We start from the raw sequence: 19,008 nt of genomic DNA on the forward strand, positions 1-19,008 counted from the left end.
AAAAAAAATCAGAATAACTCCTATGTCCTGTGAAAATATGTCCACAATTACGTTAAAAAGTATAATTCAGCAAGTCATTTCCATGTTATATCTTTCTTTTAGGAAAAAACTGGGAACTCTGGAACCACATAAGGACATATGATTAACACAACATACAGCATAAGGACATAAGATTAACAGCTAAAAACTCTCCCGTCCACAATTTTTTTCTTATTCTTTATTCAGGAACAACATTCAGTCAGCCACACCAGAATTTCAGCGTAATTTGTTTCTTTTGCTTCTGCAAATTTGCTTTTGCTAATATCCAGTAAAATAAAAAGAGGGAAAATGGAAAAATTGTAAACAAGCAGAATTGTCACTCGCAAATTTGAATCTAATAACCTGGAAGGAAAGATACTTTTAACGAAGGAACGCATAAAGACTGCTGAGACCCCTCATTAAAGCTGTTGATGAAGACACAGCACCAGCTCAGGGGGTGCTGTCAGTGAGACAGCACCATTGGGCATCACTGTCTTCAGTTCAGTACTACATAAATAGGGTTTGCTGGTCCTGGAGTTAAAGGTACTGTATAAAACTTTGCTCCCTGAATCGACTTCCTGACAGTCACTGATTTAAACTCATTTTGTACAGAACAGGAGGACTAAGCATCAAATGCTCTTTAGCCTTCCTCACAGGAGGATATGAATTGGAAGCAACTGCTCACGTTGTGCATTGCCAGAACATTAATGATAATTATCGGGAAGTGAAACTGTCCTTGAAAACATTTGATATGCTTATTTCTTCCCTTGGCCTTAAAATAGTAATAAAGAAAAAAAACAAAGAAACAAACAACTCTTTTTGTTTTCCCATTTTTTTCACAGGACTTGGAAGCACCTGCAAATAACAAAGAGAAGAAATAATTGTAGTTGTAATTGCACTTTAATCTAGTGTCCTGGTCCCTTATCACCTTGAAACCTCCCGGTTTTAACCCTCTCCTCCCCCATGTCTCACAGCAAAAGAGGCTGTTCTGAGCACCAGCCACCCTTTTAGCAGAAACAAAAATCTGCCATTATCATAGTGTATAATTCATGACACCGTCTTCCTACAGCACGATCAAGCTGCAGAGAGTATGTGAGAGGAAAAACAAATCCTGCTGTGACCTCGGTGCCGTGCTTGCTCCTCCTGCCGCCACTTCAGCTTTTCCCCAAGTCGCACCGCTTTACCCGCAGCACTCTTAAACAGGAGCACACTGGCACGCAAGCAAGCACGAATAGCAAGGGTTTTACTGGATGACTAATTCGATATGATGTCCAGCGAACGAGCTGCAATTTAAGAGACCCTTCGTGCGCGCGCAGGGACCCCCTCCCCCCGCCCACCGCCACCTCCCACGGGCACGCGCCGGCGGGCGCTGCGCAGTGACGTCAGGCGGCACCGGTGGAGTGACGTCACGCAGCAATGGCGGCGCCCCGGGCACACGCGGCGGGCGGCGGCCGTGGCGGCGGCACAGCCCGCAGAGCTCGCGGCCGCGCTCTCTCCGTCCCTCTCTGCCCTGGGCCTCCTGAGCTCGGTAAGCACAGGTGCCGGGAGCTCCCGCGTGCGCCGGCGGAGGCCGTGCCGGGCCCTGCCGCCGCTCCGGCGGGTAGTACCCGGGGTGGGCAGCGGCGGAAGCGCTTCGGGCCTGCGGGGATTTATCCGGCGGTTCTCTCTTTATCCCCAGAGGTGTGCCAGGCAGTAGGCCTGGCCTGCGGCTCTGTTTGGTTATATATGGTTAAATAAATTAACCTGCGGTTATGTTATAGGTAAATATAGTATATAAATATGATATATATAAAAACATACGTATATGTGTAGCTATATAACCACAGACTAGTATATATATATAGAGAGAGAGAGAATCGCAGAATCAACTGGGTTGGAAAAGACCTCTGAGATCATCAAGTCCAACCCTTGATCCAACCCCACCATGGTTACCAGACCACAGCACTAAGTGCCACATCCAGTCTCATCTTAAAAACCTCCAGGGATGGTGAATCCACCATCTTCCTGGGCAGCCCATTCCAAGGGCTGATTATTCTCTTTGTAAAAAATTTCTCCCTAATATCCAACCTAAACCTCCCCTGGCACAGTTTAAGACCATGCCCTCTTGTTCTATCGCTGGTTGCCTGGGAGAAGAGACCAACCCCCACCTGGCTACAACGTCCTTTCAGGGAGTTGTAGAGAGTGATGAGATCTCCCCTGAGCCTCCTCTTCTCCAGGCTAAACAACCCCAGCTCCTTCAGACTCCTCACAGGACTTGTGCTCGAGTCCCTTCACCAGCCTCGTTGCCCTTCTCTGGACCTGCTCCAGCATCTCAATATCCTTCCTGAACTGAGGGGCCCAGAATTGGACACAGTACTTCAGGTGTGGCCTAATATAGGATAGTATAGGCTATATAGGGTAATATATATATATATATATATATATATATATATATATATAATAGTTGTATATATTAGCCTATATAGAGAGAGATATATACAGGCTAATATATATATAATAGTTACATATATTAGCCTGTGTATATATATCTATACAGGCTAATATATATATGTTATAGTGATATATATTAGCCTGTAGTTATATTGACATTATTAATATTTGAGTTACTAATGTCAGAGTTATATTTTTAATATTTTAAAGAAGAAAGTAAAATAATTATGCCATGGATTTCTTGTTTGTTTGCATATCATTTAGTCTTCATTCCTTTTTTTTTCTCTCCCTCTCTTTTTCAGGTAAAAAAAAGAAGGCTAGAAAAGGATGGAGATTTAGATCTTCCTTTAAAGGGAAGCAAAAAGGCATTGAAGTAATAGGAAAATGGAAAACTGTGGAAATTGACCCCAATCTATTTGCTGAGGAGGAGTTTCGAGATATAGTATGCTTGGAGGAACTTACAGAGTACAGGCTGGTAAGTTCTTCCAAAGTAGGGAAAGTAAAAGAGAGGAAGAGACAGGCTGAGAGTGCATCAGAAGAAGGCGGCAATGAGGAGGTGGAAGAACCTGTTGTCCCTCCCAAAAAGAAAAAGAAAAACAAAGATTCGAGAAGCCAAACAGATAAAGGCAATGCTCCTGATGCAGCAGAAGTTGATGTGCTGGTTGATAAAGAGGAAGAGTGTAGTGAGATAATCAAAGAAGCAAATTGTGAAGACTATGGACATGCGACTGAGAGCACATCAAGCAGAAAAGACACTCCAAAGAAAAAGAAAAAGAAGGCAGCTAAAAACAAGGCTTCTCAAGCACAGGAAGCTCTTCCACCAATAACAACTTCTAAAAAAGGGAAAAACTGGACAACAGAAGTTCTGTCTGCCTCAGCTGATCAAAAAGCTGATGTGTCTGCATGGAAGGACCTGTTTGTACCTGAACCAGTGTTGCAGGCCTTGAGCTACCTGGGGTTTAGTGCTCCAACTCCTATTCAAGCCTTAGCCTTGCCTTCTGCCATCCGGGATAATATGGATGTTCTAGGTGCTGCAGAAACAGGTACAAATCTGTTACACTGCTTGTGTGTTGCGAGCGTCCCATCTCTTCTTTAAAAGCAACCCATGGTTACAAGTTTTTACATGTAGAAGCAGCAGCATTTATACATGAGAGAAAAGCTTCTGTCTTCTGCAATTCCAACATATTAGTAAAGTTTTAAATGTATGAGTAAATTTTTAAAACTTTGTAACTTACAAACCTGCGGATGTTCCATCTATTCAAAGTACAGCCTATGCAGCTTTGAAATCTCAATCAATTTTTGTGCTTTTGACAGAAGTCTTTTTTCTCTCAAATTGTTTCTTGCTTTGGGAACAGTAGGGTGATACTCTGCAAAAGGCAGAATTAATGAAACAAGCAGGGTCATTTTTCCAGCAGCCAAACTTGTGCCCCTGGCAAGGCAAAGTGGAGAACTGGATTCCTCTGGAGATGATTCAGTGCTAGCATGGAGCAGTAAATAAACACTGGGTACAACATTAAGCGTGAATATGGCCCAGGCCATATTTGTTACAGCCTCTTTTTACTTATTGCTGTGAAGTCTCAGAGCATTATGTTCCTTCAAACTTTTTTTGCTGCTTATACCTTTGAAGTTTTGTCTTCTTTAGCACTGCAACTTTTTTTCCCCTAAAAAACTTAAAGATAGGAAGCACAATTGGAAGCTGCCTTGGTTTAAAGGCTTCCTTTGCACTCTTTTCATCTGTTCCAGTTGCCTTATCTCAGTGCTTGTCTGTAAAGTCATTTACTGCTCTCCAGCAAGAAGGTGTACTAACTAATAAGATATGCAGTCATTTGCATTTTTATTTTAATTAGAAGCTAGGTTGGTGCTATTAGCTTTAATAAGATTAGAAATCCCTGCAGGGAGTGTTTTTGAAAATGGAACTGAAAATTTAAGTGGTGTTTATGTGCTGGAAAAAAGTGCCATTTTGCAGTGCTGGTAAGCAAATCCCTCTCTAGCTGCGGAATGGAAAGCATGGTTGCTGGCAGGCTGTGTTGTTGCTTTATAATTTTGCATAACCCTGAGGTAGGAGGACTGTGTTTTGCTCATTTATTCTTTCATGAGAGAAATCCAGGTTCTCTCCAGAGGGCCCAGTGGATCACTGGTGTTCCTGTAGCAACTTGAGATATATGGACAACTGTCTCTTAGGAGGTGCTTCAACTGGGAGAGGTTGAAACTCTCCAGCTGTTTTTTCTACATCCTACAGCATCACTTAGCATTGAACCTGAGGGATGAATGTGATAAGTTAAAGAACTATTAATCTTCCTTTTTTGGTAGCAACATTGGGAAGAACATCAAGATTTTGACATGGCAGTAGATCTGTGTGGAGATCAGGTGGAGGGAATGGCAAGGCTTCTTGTTTTTGCAGTGGGTCCAACCCTTTCTGTTCATTGATATGTAGAACTACTGAAGTTTTTGGTTAGGGAACCAACTTTTATCTCTGTACAATTATACAATCTAAAACCATTTTAAAAAGTGTGAATTGGCTTGAGCTGTGGTACCAAGATATACTTTTCTCCTGGTTTTGCAGGCCTGTCTGGTATGTGGTCTGTGTGTTACGAAGGTAACGTGTCCTGTGAGGTGATAATTTGTTAAATGTGTGGATGAATCTTGCCTGCAGAATAGTGCTGATTATCACAGCAATAATCTGTCTGGGTGCAGTACTGACATTTGCACCAGCCAAATTGCATTACATTTAATTCAAGATCATCAGTGTTCTTCACCTTAAAAACAGATGTTCTGGTAATACAGAATCTTACTGTGTAAGTGTAAGTATATAAGTATGTAAATACAGATTATAAACAATTTCTGCTTCAAGTGCAGACAGAAGTCATAAAAGACCTCCCAGACATGCAGAAAGGTGGGGAAGTGCATACGAGGAGACTTTGCAGCAGCATTGATCAGGATAATGACACTGGGCTTATCTGTTTATTAACTAATATTAAGGTTCTCCCCTAAATAGGAAAAAATCTGTATTGCTGAATTTGGCAAACCTTTATGGCTTGTGACATGAATTTAGATTTCCAGAGGACTGCTTCCCAGCAGTGGCCTATTTCAGGAATGGTGTAATAGTGTCTTGTACTCTGGATGATCAATGAACTGATACATCTGAGAACCTTAACTGGGGTCGATGTGCTACCAGGCTCTTCCTGACATCTTTAATACTGACAGATTTTTCAGAGGGGAATACGTGGCAGGGATGTAACTGGCAGTTTGGTGCCAAGAACCCCTGAAATTAAAGCTGGGAGCATTTTTGACAACCACCTTCTCTCCAAAGTGGATTATCTGTTTTAAATCAGATTTCTGTGTTCTGATTGTAAAAATGGTACTAGATCAGGAAGTTAGGCAGTGGAGTATTTCAAAATACAGTTTCTTAGAAAGTTGTAAATACAGAACTGTAAATTGAAGCAAATCCTTCAAGTACCTTTCAGCTTGTCCTTGGCCTCATTTGCTATTCCTTTATTTGGAGAGTGTTGATCAGAACTTTCAATTAGGACATGGTATTCTCCTTACGGGCATACAGTTCTTTAAAAATATCTTGACTGCAACTGCAGCTTTTAAAAAACACTTTCAGAACAAATAAGTCTACCTGACCTGCTAGAGATTGGAAAAATACCTGTTCCCCAGGAAATATGATATTGGTGACCTCAAGGAGATGTATAAGGGGAACAGGAGAAAAGATGTGATTTCTGCAAGTTTCTGGTGTTCTAAAGATCATGAATTTGTGTCTGTGAAAGTGGTATGTTTTAAGAACAGTGTGCAATTGGCTGTTGCTTTTCTCATCTTTTCAAATAAATGACTTGTTGGTCTGTGTTATTATTCTTGTTTGTTTTTTTAGGAAGCGGCAAAACGCTTGCATTTGCAATTCCAATGATTCACTCTGTGCTGCAGTGGCAAAAATCAAATAGCTCAACAACCACAAATGACAGTGTTTCTAAAGAGTCCCATCAGCATCATGATGAAACAAGTTTGGAAAATGAGGATGAAGCAGAAAAAGTAACCCATCAGCAGGCTGAAGATAGCGGAGATGAAGATGATGCATCTTCCACAACAGGCTGTGTGAAGGTTCTGGAAAACGTTGAATTTGATTCAGGTGACAAGACACAAACTGTTGACTCCCATAAAAAGAGACCTCTTTTAGGACTGGTCCTCACTCCTACAAGAGAATTAGCTGTACAAGTAAAGCACCACATTGATGCAGTTGCAAAGTTTACAGGTATGTAGGTCCTGCAGGCCATGTCCCGGATTACACTGTGTTTGGATCTTGGCGTTGGTGTTGAGCCAGAACATGTGCCACACTTTCTTCCATAAAATCATGAAATTGCTGTGGCTTTTGAAGGGTTGGGGTTTGTAGTCACTGATGTGTGAGAAATACGTGAAGATTCTTCGGTGAGATGCATGTGGAAGTAAACAGTTAATGTGAGATATTTTGCTTTAAAATGAATCTTCCTTCAAATAGCTATTGACTTGTGCTCTCACAACACAGAATGGGTACTAGATACCCAGCCACAGCTAACTTTGTCCTAGTTGTGGATAATGTAGGCTATATATAAAAAATAATTCCATTATATATTAAATTTTAAATATATATAATAATTTCAATTTTTGACAGGTCTATTAATCTTTTTATATAGCATATATAATTGTGTGTGTGTGTGTGTGTATAAATATATAATTTTGATGGATCAAAAAAAGAAAAGTAAGGCCATAAATTTTTAGGGTAGATCACATTGCTGGATTGTCTGACTTGCCTCCTGCAGCAGTCAAGCCATAGAGTATTACTGAGTAATATTCCTGATGAAAGCAATTCCATCCTGTTCCTTTCTCTTCCAAACCAGAAGTCAGTACATCTATTGCGTGAATGAGTGAGGACATGAAACTGTTAAGGAGGGAGAGAATTGGAAAAGAACTCACCACTTCTTCAACACCAGTAATTATTTATTGAAGAGGATATGTAGTGCATTGCACTACTTTTAAGCACATCTTCTTTAGTGTCTGTAGATCCTGCTGTGTTCATCAGTCTGCAGCTGATTACAAGGCTTATTATAACTGCTAGCCTGAAACAATCGATTTATGTCATACAGTTCTGACAGGAGCAGAGCTATTTATGTGTAAAAATCTGCTGCCCAAGTGATACATAGTTGCAGCAGCAGGAGAGAAAATGTTTTAATGTGGGCTTGCTTTATTGCCTCAAACACACTTTGAAAAAAAATCCATACCTGGAAGCATGGTGTTCCACAAGTAGTAGGGAAGAGAGATCAGTGGTAGCTTGGATACTGGAAGGGTCTTGCACAGTAGCATTGAGTTTGTCATGGGCCAGTGTATTCTTTGAAGAAGGAGGGTGAAATAAGCCATGTGTAGTCAGCTTCCAAAACTAAACTCCTTTCACTACCTCAGCAAAGTACTTAAAGCTAACTCAAGGTCTGTGCTACTATGCAAGAATCATTAATTGGGCAGGAGCTTTCTTGGTAGGATTACTCCATAGCAAACGAGCAGTCATTTAGCAAGACAAGCATTTCTCAGTCTTATTCTACGAAGTGACCTCCTGGTTATTCATAGCAGGAATATGCTTGTTCATGCAGATGTAATTGACAAAACATGACTCTGAAGTATGGGTAAACAAAGCTAACAGCTATGGATGTGTTTCTTTGTGCTATTAGAAGACAGGTGCCCTAAGAGAAAGACTACTTTATTTTTGACATCTAACTATAATGAGGATTTTTCTGTAAAATTGAGCACATTGCTGTATGTTCGATGTTACATAAACCCCCTGAAGTTTCCTGACCAAAATGCTTATTGAAAGTTGCAGTATAAACTGTTTAAAATCATTTAGTGGATCTGCATAAAAACATTGACTGATAAATTAGTGAAATAAAACCTATTATATGTTCTAGGCATTAAGACTGCAATTCTAGTTGGAGGCATGGCTGCACAGAAGCAAGAACGTGTACTGAATCGAAAGCCAGAAATTGTAATTGCAACCCCAGGCCGTCTGTGGGACTTAGTTAAAGAGAGACACCCACATCTTTCAAATCTTCGTCAGCTCAGGTAAATATGCCTTTTAGAATAACTGCTGGATACTGAACTAGTCATCCTTGCACCCTGATTGTGTTTACTAACTGATTAATTTAGACTACATAAGATCACTTTTTTTTTTTTTTGTCTCATAGTGTTTTATTGAAATGCACAGTGGTTATTTTGATGGAGGAAAATGTCAATTAAAGACAATAGTAAAAGCCTGTTTTTTCAAAAACAAGTGCAGAAGGCTACTGTAGCTGCCCCAGCATACCCAGTGCTCCTTTTGGTTTTATATGCAGAACATCCCTTATGTGTTTAGCAGGAAAAGTTCTTTTTAAGTGTATCAGGTTTGTATTTATCTGCACAAGTATATTTTTACTGTGTGTTTTCTGCTTGACAGGTGCCTTGTGATTGATGAAGCAGACCGAATGGTTGAGAAAGGTCACTTCTTAGAGCTGTCTCAGTTGCTGGAAGTCTTAAATGATTCACAGTATAACCCTCATCGACAGACTTTTGTTTTTTCTGCCACGTTGACTTTAGTCCATCAGACTCCTACAAGAGTTTTACAAAAAAAGAATGCTAAAAAGATGGACAAGAAGACCAAACTAGAATTGTTAATGGAAAAAATAGGAATAAAGGGCAAACCCAAAGTAATAGACTTAACAAGGAAGGAGGCTACTGTTGAGACTCTGACAGAAACCAGAATCCACTGTAATACAAACGAGAAGGACTATTATCTATATTACTTTCTTCTCCAGTATCCAGGAAGAACCATGGTCTTTGCAAACAGCATAGACTGTATAAAACGCCTCAGTTCTCTCCTCACAATCTTAAATTGTGATCCTCTTCCGTTACACGCCAACATGCACCAAAAGCAAAGGCTGAAAAACCTGGAGAGGTTTGCTGAGCGAGAGAGGTAGGTTGATTTTCAACTTCCTAGTAGAGAAAAAAAATCATGTAAAAGGTAGTGGGAAGGGGAAGCAGCTCTGTTAGAGTTGGAGCAAGCTGAGGAGGCTAGCTGGGGATGTGAGTACCCATAAGTTCATCAGCCCAAGTTATTAACAATGAAGGATGAGGTTTCACAGGATAGTTGAGGTGATGAACTGGAGCAAGTTCAATGGAAGGCCACCAAGGTGTTCAAGAAGCACTGGCTCTGCAAGAGGAGAAGCTGAAAGCACAGAGTTTGTATCGCCTGGGAGAAATACTTTGTAGGGGCCTAGTTGCAACCCTCTGATATCTTAAAAGAAGGTTGTCAAGAAGATGGAGCCAGGCTCTTCAGAGTGGTGCATGGTAGGAGGATGAGGGGTAATGGGTGTAAGTTAAAACAAGAGGTTCGGTCTACCTGTGAAAAAGGGCTTTTTCTCTGTGCAGACACTTGAACCTTGGAACAGGCTGCTTGTTCTTGGAGTTTTTTGAGGCTCAGTTGGATAAAGCCCTGAGCAACCTGGTCCGACCTTACAGCTCGTCCTGCTTTGAGGAGGAGGTTGGACTAGAGATGTCCTGAGGTCCTCTGGAGCCTGAATTATCCTGTGGTCTGGCAGCTCACTGCTGCTGACAGAGCTGTCACTTGCCCTGTTTTCAGACATAGGCTTTCATGACCATCCTGCACACCTCTCTGCCTATGTCCTGGCTCTGCAGCTCATTTGATCCTCTGTAAGTCATTGAATCTCACTAAGCCATTAGAAAACTAACCATTTTTTGCTGTGTTACGATTTTGTGGGTTTAGTTAGATGAATTAGCTTTCAGGGGGTCAAGGTATCCTGGAGCAATGTAAAAGAAGGGGCAGTTGTACCTTTCAGCAGTGGTGGGCAGCCAGGGTTTACCCAGGCAGACCAGTCCTGCCATTTTAAGAAACATTGTTTCCTGCTGGTTTTGGAACAGCCTTTGGCAGGAGGGTGATGGTCTCAGTACTTCCATAATCCGGAGGCCTCACAGTTTAGTCCTGCTGTAAACTGCTGCATGATGTCTTGGAATTTGTACCTTGTTAATAGATTCAAGCAGGGAGAACACAGGTTGAATTGCTGTGATGGATCTGCAGTATCCCTTGGCAAATGTTGTATTGATAGCATTGGCCAAGGTGGGATGGATCCCTTACAGAAACTGCAGATTTTCAAGGCAAGAAAGAAATCTATGAGACCATCTCTCATGGTGTTCTGCAGATTGCAAGCCATGGAATTTTCTCTTGTTATTTTTATTTTGAACCTTGTAGCAATAGAATATGCAGTCAGATGCCATAAAATCATAATAAATTTTCGTTACCTAAAAGTAACTTGTTTCAAGTGCTGGGAGATGTTTTTAAAACAAATTGTTCCATATCCTAAGGAGAATTTTGTCCCTGTAGTAGACTATTTATATAAAAGAACAACATCTTTGAGTAGTTCATTGTATCTAGGGGTAAGGAGAAATACTAATTGTCAGAACAGAATCCTCTCCTTATTTGAATGCAAGTTGGTAGAAGATATTTTAGCCCCAAAAATTTGTTATTTAAATATATAATGTTATTAATGTAATTTTTCTCAACTGGTAAAACTTTTAATAACATGTCTGTACTACTGAAGGATCAGCTGTGTTGTTAATGGTATGGTCATATCAACTAAAGATATTTTTAAACCCAACCTGGGCAGTGCACTGAAAAGGGCATCAAGGGGAACATATCCCCCTTCTTCTTTAGATAGCAATTAGTTCTAATGTTCTTGTGAACTGAGAGAGAAGAAGAGCATAGGAAAACAGGATCCAAGCAAGGTAGTGAATTTCTATATTGGAAATATAGACCTGCTGAGGGTAACATTTGCATTTTTTAGTTTTATTTGAAGAATTGTTTCAAGACTGCCTCTGATGTAATAGTGAGTATCGTTTCTGTAAGGAAAAGCAGAATGTGTAGTTCCAGCAGATGATATAGTATAAATCCGTTTCTTAAACTGCTGTGGTAGGATTCTGTATTGCTGTATTTTATGTTCCTCAGCAGATGATTTACTCTTCAATTTTATGTTCATTAAATTTTGTCACTTTCTCAGCTGTGTCCTCCTGACAACAGACGTTGCAGCTCGTGGTCTTGATATTCCCAATGTGCAGCATGTCATCCACTACCAGGTTAAGTATTTTTAATGGTTTTACTTTTACTGGTTTAGTTTTGAAATAAGATCTTCATGATCCAAATCCTGAAGACTATAAAGCTATAATTCTTGATTCCATGTATAGTATAGTCCCAAGTATAGATATTTAATCATTTAACTGTCTTAGTGCTTTGTACTTAAAGATCTCATTGCTGCAGTGACTGACTGCAGTAGCTAGCACTTCATCAATGTGCGATTATATCAGAAATGGCATAACAGATATTATCCTCCTTGCTTTTTGCTTCACTTTGATATCCAGAGGTGTCAAATGACTCAGCCATATAACTCATCTCTGAGGACACATAAAATGTTTTGCTGCTTTGCAAGTGAGATGACAGAGGGTCAGAAGTTAGGAGAAATTCACAAAAGATTATGCAAGGAAGAATGCTGGATCAGAGAACAAAAAGTGTGTCAAGACATCATCTTTTTGCATTACTTTTTTCTGTTACCTGCAATGTACTATGTGTGTATAAAATGCAATATTCTTTGGCAACCTCTTGTCCAAAGCATGACAGGCTGCTGCTAGCTTTCCCTGGCAGCTTCATGGCTTCTCTGAACACTTGCAGGTCCCTCGTACTTCTGAGCTGTACGTGCACAGAAGCGGTCGAACAGCCCGAGCTGCCAATGAAGGCCTCAGCCTATTGCTGATTGGCCCGGACGACTTGATCAATTTTCGGAAAATTTATAAAACTTTGGGGAAGAGTGAAGAGCTGCCATTTTTCCCTGTTGATACCAAGTGCATGACTTCTATCAAGGTAAAGAAACAACAGTCTTTTTGGAGCCTGAGTAGTTGCTTGCTTATATTACTTACATTACTGATATGATACTACCTATCGCGTTCTTTCCAGATTTCAGGTGAAATTTACTTTTGAGGACCTGGATTTGAAAATGAAATTAGTCACATTTTATATTTTTTTAAGCAGTATTTATGATTTCTCCATTATAACTGGCCCAAGAAATGTGTTTGAACATAAACATCACTTATGTTTTTCTTGTATGGTGTTATGTAGAGTTTCTCCTGACTAGATTTCCAAAAACAGTATAGGGAAGCGAGTATGTTTTGTGACTGGGGAGCTGGGATGGCTTTGCTAAGTACATTGTTTAAAGCCTCTTTTGTTAGGAACAGATTGGAGAACAGTAGCAGGTCCAGGGGTGTTCAGTGGTCTTCACCTGCCTCTACTCAGTTGAAGTAGTGAGTTGTCTGCTTTTCATAGAGTTCCTATACTGTGAGACCACAGCTGCCACTGAACCCTGTCATACTAGGTATGTTCTCTTTTCTGGGTTATTGGCCATTTTAAGGAGATAGACAATGGTTAGGGTTTACAAAACAATGTGTTTTAGAAAGCATCTAGTCACTGCAGATTTTCTACTTCTTGAATAAGAGACCATTTCATGTCTCAGCATTCTCTTAATGTTTTGAGTGATATCAGCTATGTAGGAATGGGACATACTTAAATACTGGATTTGAAAGGAATTCAGGGTTGGAATGTCTGAATGTTGCACACTCATTGAGAACAAGGGAGAATGCAAGCAGTCAGATAATGCGGCAGCTATCTTCCTTATAGTATTCTGGTTCAGGCTTATCCAATTGGCTTGGACAGAGCCCAGGGTTTACCCCAGTGGCAACAGCACTATCCTCACCTTGGGAATAATGTCAGCAAGTTTCAAAGCCCAGACTTGCTGCAGGTAGGGTATTTAGCATGAATCTTTCAGGAGATGCAGCTTTCTGAAAGAGAAAGAAAATCAATAAATGCTTCTACAGACTTCTTTTTATCCTCTTGGTAGTAATGAAGAGAATCTGATTTCCTTCCCCCCCATCTCCTCTGCTGCCCCCTTACACCCACTAAATATTTCTGGCTACTGAAAGAAATCTGTTGTTTTTTAAGAGTGTTTCTTCAGAGGTTCTTTCTGTGTTTCTTGCTGAGTATTCTTGGCTCTTATCATGCTCTGTCAATTAATGAGCAAATAAATATTGTTTCCACACTTCAATTTTCCTGCTACCATCTCACGATCTTCTCTCCTATCTGTAATAGTACTCCTCTTCCCAGAAGAGATGTCTTTGTAATTGTAGTTGCAGGACTTCAGCCTCAGAGTCCCTTTGAACAGTCAGGTCTCCTTTACACTTACTGGGCTTAATCACAAAGTCACTGTAGTTAGGACTAATAGTGCTGCTGGTTCTGTATGTCTGTCCCTTTTGCACACTCCTTCCCTGTTTCTGTATGCCTTCATCCAAGCTCAGAAAAAGTCTGAAGGGGTTTCACACTTGGAAGGAATAGACTGGTTGAACCAGGATAGAGGATAGACCTAAAGAGAACTTAAATTTTGCAAAGATGGAAAAACTGTTTAAAATTTCTTGTAGTGATCTTAGAACTGACTGATTTAGTAGTTTATGGCACATTTAATTTCTTCTCTCTCTGCATCTTTACTATTGTGGCAGTTCTGGCTAGTGCTGTTACTGTGTAGCACCAGACTATTCAGTTTCCTGCACAGGGTTTGTTTTGTACAGTTGCAGGCACATTCCAAACAGCAGAACTTGCTACTGGTTGATTATTATTTATTGTTAGTGTAGAGTTTCTTTCCACAGTGAATTAGTTATTTTTTTTGGCCCAGCTGGAAGGCTGCAGGTCAGGTTAGATTTGCTGGACATCTTTGTTCCACCTGTGTGCAGCTGGGAAGGACAGGACATTCTGTCCTGTGCCTAAACAAGATCCAGGTGCATTCCTTAAAACACGAGTTGTTCCTTCCATATGGCCTGCAGGAGTTAGTGAAGGTAGTGGCTGCCCCTTACTGCTGAGTCTAGTAACTCTGAGATCTGTACTATGTAAATATGTAAGTTGGAAATTATGGGTATTTGAATCATGATTTGTTCTTGATGTCTCTCAAGTGTTTGTAATGATTTGTTTATAGAATGTTAACATTCAGGTATGTTTAGTAGTTGAGATGTTTTAGAAGCCAGATTCTATCGTGGATCTGAAGAAGTAAAACACTAGCAAATTATGACGTCTTTGTTATGCAAGGCATCTCCTGGAACATGGGTAGGGAACCAGAGTGTCTCTGTACCCCAGTTGCGTTGTAATGCATGCTCTCAAACACTGATTCTGCTAAAGTACCACACATTGAAACCTGATCATAATGTCTAAATGTATTTTTGTTGCAGGAGCGGATGAATTTGGCAAGGCAGATTGAGAAGGCAGAATTTTTCAACAGTCGGGCAAAGCAACACAACTCCTGGCTCCATCAAGCTGCAGAGGCTCTTGAGATGGATCTTGATGATAACATGTTGATGGGCAAGTAGAAATGTTTGTCTGTGGGTGTGCTCAGTTGTTCCCACAGTGCTGGTGTCTGGAAGAAGCCTCACCATGGCAGAGAAACTTCAAATTGTGCAGAGCAGAAGGGGAAGGAAAGGAGTGTCGTTAGTATGTGGTGTTACTGGTGTTTTCAGGATGATTGTGCAGCAGTAGTGCTGAAGCTGAGGGAGTGAGGTGTGACAGTTATGGCAAGTCACAGACAAGTCTACATGTCATAGGACAAGAACTGTTTAGCTTCTGGCAAGTATTTCAGAGTATTTCAGTATGTCCTGATTGAGTCTTGTCCCCCCTGTGTCAAAGAAAAAGCTGTTTCCTCGCTTCTGCTTGTCTCTCCCCGTAGTCAGGCATCAGGACAGGAGCCTGACAGCTCTGTGTGGGAACAGCTAGGAAGTGCTAGGAAACACCAAATATTATGTGAGCCTCATGTAGGTTGAGTTGTGTGGGCAAAATGGCCAATACATATATTCAAGTTGCTGAGGTTTTTGGTGGTGTGTTAGAAGTAAATAATTTCTTATATTTTATAAATTAAATGTTTTGCAGGCTGTGCCTGAACGTGTAGGGCTGTTGCAATTGTGGGTGCCTATTAGCTCAGTGCCATGAAGTTTTGCAATATTTAGATGCACTGTAAAGTGCCACATTGTGTTTATATTTTAGGAGCTGAAGGTGTCATTTCCTACCAATTCTTTGAAGGCAGGCTGAATTAGAGGTGCTGCAGAGGTCACTTCAGATGAATCTGTCTCTAACCTGTTAGCTGCTAAATATGAAGATGCCTTAATTTCGAAATATGTTTAGATTTATTTATTTATTTATTTTATTCATGGCTGGACTAGCTGATTCTCAACCACTTTGCAAGCAAATGCTAATCGTCTCTGTCTAAATTGTTCAGGAGTGCTTTCAGATAATTAGCACTCTGCTGTCTTGTTTTGACATAATCTGAGTATGCTGTGCTTTGTAATGAGTTTCAAAACAGCACATCCAGTCCAAGTAAGTTGGGGCTCTCAAGTGAAACATTTTGTAATTGCCATCCAGAAACTTGCCAGCTTCATGCTGTACTCAGTCTCTGATTCTTCTGTAGCTTGTTGGAGACCAATTAAAATCTCAGTCATACCTCCCATAAATGAAATGCCTCTTACACAGTTACAAAGGCTTTAGTAGTGCCCTTTCAATTTTACCTTACAACAACTTTGATTTTGTTTTTCTCTCCATTTCAGACCTCTGACCCTATTAACTGTCTCAAATCTTTTCTATGCCCTTCTTTATTCTGTGTTATTAAATCTGAGAACCTCATTGCTTTTTATGTATAAAGAGGAAAGGACTTCCTGGTTTACAGGTGCTGAAATGAGGCATGTGTAAAGTAACAAAATACAAAGAAGAAGCTCCTGCCTGAGCTAGAAGCCCTGGATGAATGCATACCTTATCTTCTGGGGCCCCCTTCCCTTTGTTCCTCAGTCTGTTCAGGGTTGAGAGCCAGCTGAATGATTTAGTAGAATGATACCTGGGCTATGGTTACTCAGTAGTCGAGATTCTTCTTGATCTCATTATCCTGTGGACAACCTGGGTGATCTGAAAGTGACACAGATGACTGGAAGACTGTGTGGGAGTGACCTTGTTAGAGAGAGAAAGCTGAGATTAACATCTGCACTTCTCACTACAAAGGTCTGCAATGCAAGTTGTTCTCTTGTTGTAATGTTCTGTATCTTTGATTTCTGCCCCAAGGAAGAAAAGCTAATGAGCAAGAAGAAAGCCAGAAGCAAAAGATGCTGAAGGGAATGAAAAAACAACTGAAACATATGTTGTCCCAACCACTCTTTAAAGTCCTTATGAAAACCAAGTACCCAACACAGTCTGGAAGACTGCTCCTGCCTCAGACATCAGTGGGCATTTCAGCTCTGAGTACTGTGTCCAAAAAGCAAGCCAAGAAGAAGAAATCAATAAAATTAGATAACTGAGCAAGATCACTCAGTGTGACAGAAGCAAGAACTATCCTCCTCAAGGCTGTCAGTACTTATGGAGGAACTCAACTAGAAAACAGATAGTATAAGAATGTTGCCTGTGTATTGGTTGTGCAGGTACAAACCAAAATGTTGGTTTAAAGGGCTCAGTTAACACCGGGTTAGTTACTGTTGAATCTTGTCTTGGATCTTGTTTTTCTATGTTCTTATTTTTTCTTAACTCTCTATATTAATAGAAGTTAATTATTTTTCACATAGTTCTGATAATTACTCCGTTTTGTGAGATGGGTAAAAGTTAGTGGGTAGAATTCACTGTGGGCATAGTCTAATGATAAAACTTGATTTGAATTGTAATGTCTTTAAAGGACAGGGGAAGGTCAGCTGTATATAGTGCGAGTACAATCTGAGCTGGTGGTGATGGGAGGTTTGGCTTTTTCTGCAGCCAGCTCAGTGAGAAAGGCAGCAAATAGAGTTAGTGTTACCAGCAAGTCTACAATTCTGCTTATGGAAATGTCTCCCAATTTTCTTTCTCCTCTGATAATACTCTGTTCTGTTCTCCACTGGGTTTAATTATCTTAATTCTATATTAATTTATGTGTTCAAATGTGCAAAAAAAAGTAAAGAGGGCAACAGACCAGGACAGACTTTGGAAGATGTGTAGATTTTTGAGGAATAAGCATTGCTACTCAGTGTTTTTTTAATATTGGAGTTAAGCCTGTATTTGAAAACATGTTAGAACCACGATCTTTGCTTTAATAGAAAAGATTATGTTATGAAATGTCACTTTTGAAGATTGCTTCCTGATAATTATGCTTTTAAATCATTTTAACCTGACCCAGGCAAGTATTTTTTAAAATTATTTTTAAAAATATGTCAGAAGAATATATTGTGAATTTTTGTTAAATTGTATCTGCTATAAAACCCTAAGTCTGTGTCTGTTTTCAGTCACTTGAGATTTCTAAATCCCTCATAGCTGATCCTGTCTGCACTTAGCAGGCAAGGAAAGGGGAAAAGCACCCAAAAGGTAAGACAGTGGAATCTGTATTGGTGAGAGGACAGGTAACCCTCACCTGCCAGCTGTGGATAAGGCTCAGTTTTCGTGTCTTAGGCAGTATGGAACCAGTGTTACTGTCATGATAGGAAGCACCAATTTACTCAACTACTTAAAGAAATTTGTCTGTGGAGTTGAGTGCCCCCTCCAACCACTTGCAGGTTACGTGAGAATAACAAAGTCTTCACTCTTTCATCTATGTAAGTAATTGTAGGCCCCCCCCATCCCCATCTTTGGAGGGCTTTTCTCTTGCTCTCATGCATTACTGAGGAAGAACCGTGACAATTTAATCATAAGCATACAGAGCTTATCAGTTATGTCTGAGACACGCAATGCACTATTTGTCGCACGCCCTTGGGAGCAGAGGGGGATGTTTTGAGGGAGAAGAGATGGTAAGATTCTGTTTCCTCACTCATGTGAAGAGGCACATCTTTGGAGTAATGTGACATCTGAAAAATAAAAGCAATTTAAAGACAGTTCCTTGTAAGGAAGCTGAAAAAAAGAACTGAAAAGACAAGCAAGCCCTTATTTCTGTGCCATTTTAATCACATTTTTACATTATGAAAAGGCAACTTGCATTGGTTTTGCATCCCTGATGGGTTTGAAGACCAGGTGGACCTTTTCTGTGTCTTATGATATATTTCTGTTTACAATTCATCAACAAAATCGAGTCTGGATCCTGACGATACAGCTCAGCATCTCCTGCCTGCCTGAAAATCTGCATGAGGTAGGAATTTTGGCAGGTTTTGATTCCATGAGATTGTGAGGTGAACTGAGTTGGGGGACAGTGAGAGTATTGTTATTTCCTCTCTATTATTGCCATGAAGTTTCTCAGCTGGTTCTATTTCCCCGTGTTTAACAATCTAGTTCTCACACTCACAGTCTTCCCCAAGACAGAGCATGGCACTTATGCCCTCCTTACAGCCTTCATGAATCATGAATGTTGGAAAAGACCTCCAAGATCATCAAGTCCAATCTTTGACCTAATGCCACCACGCCCACTAAACCATATCACGAAGTGCCATGTCCACTCATTTTTTGAACACTCCAGGGATGGTGAATCCACCACTTCCCTGGGGAGCCTG

The 19,008-nt window shown here is 40.4% G+C and overlaps 1 protein-coding gene across 1 annotated transcript; it reads left to right on the forward strand.

Moving 5' to 3' along the window:
• Nucleotides 1-1,424: 1,424 nt before the first annotated feature.
• On the forward strand, nt 1,425-17,816 carry DDX24 (DEAD-box helicase 24). The gene is made up of 9 exons (XM_051806611.1): nt 1,425-1,546; nt 2,751-3,491; nt 6,320-6,697; nt 8,376-8,529; nt 8,900-9,415; nt 11,514-11,589; nt 12,179-12,367; nt 14,770-14,903; nt 16,641-17,816. Exons 1-9 carry the CDS (start codon nt 1,435-1,437, stop codon nt 16,867-16,869), a joined length of 2,529 nt encoding a protein of 842 aa, XP_051662571.1. The 5' UTR covers nt 1,425-1,434; the 3' UTR covers nt 16,870-17,816.
• Nucleotides 17,817-19,008: the final 1,192 nt, after the last annotated feature.

Source organism: Manacus candei, unplaced genomic scaffold, assembly GCF_025592945.1.
Source record: "Manacus candei isolate 608988 ecotype Guabito, Panama unplaced genomic scaffold, ASM2559294v1 h1tg000067l, whole genome shotgun sequence".
In the NCBI taxonomy this organism is placed as follows: Eukaryota; Metazoa; Chordata; class Aves; order Passeriformes; family Pipridae; genus Manacus; species Manacus candei.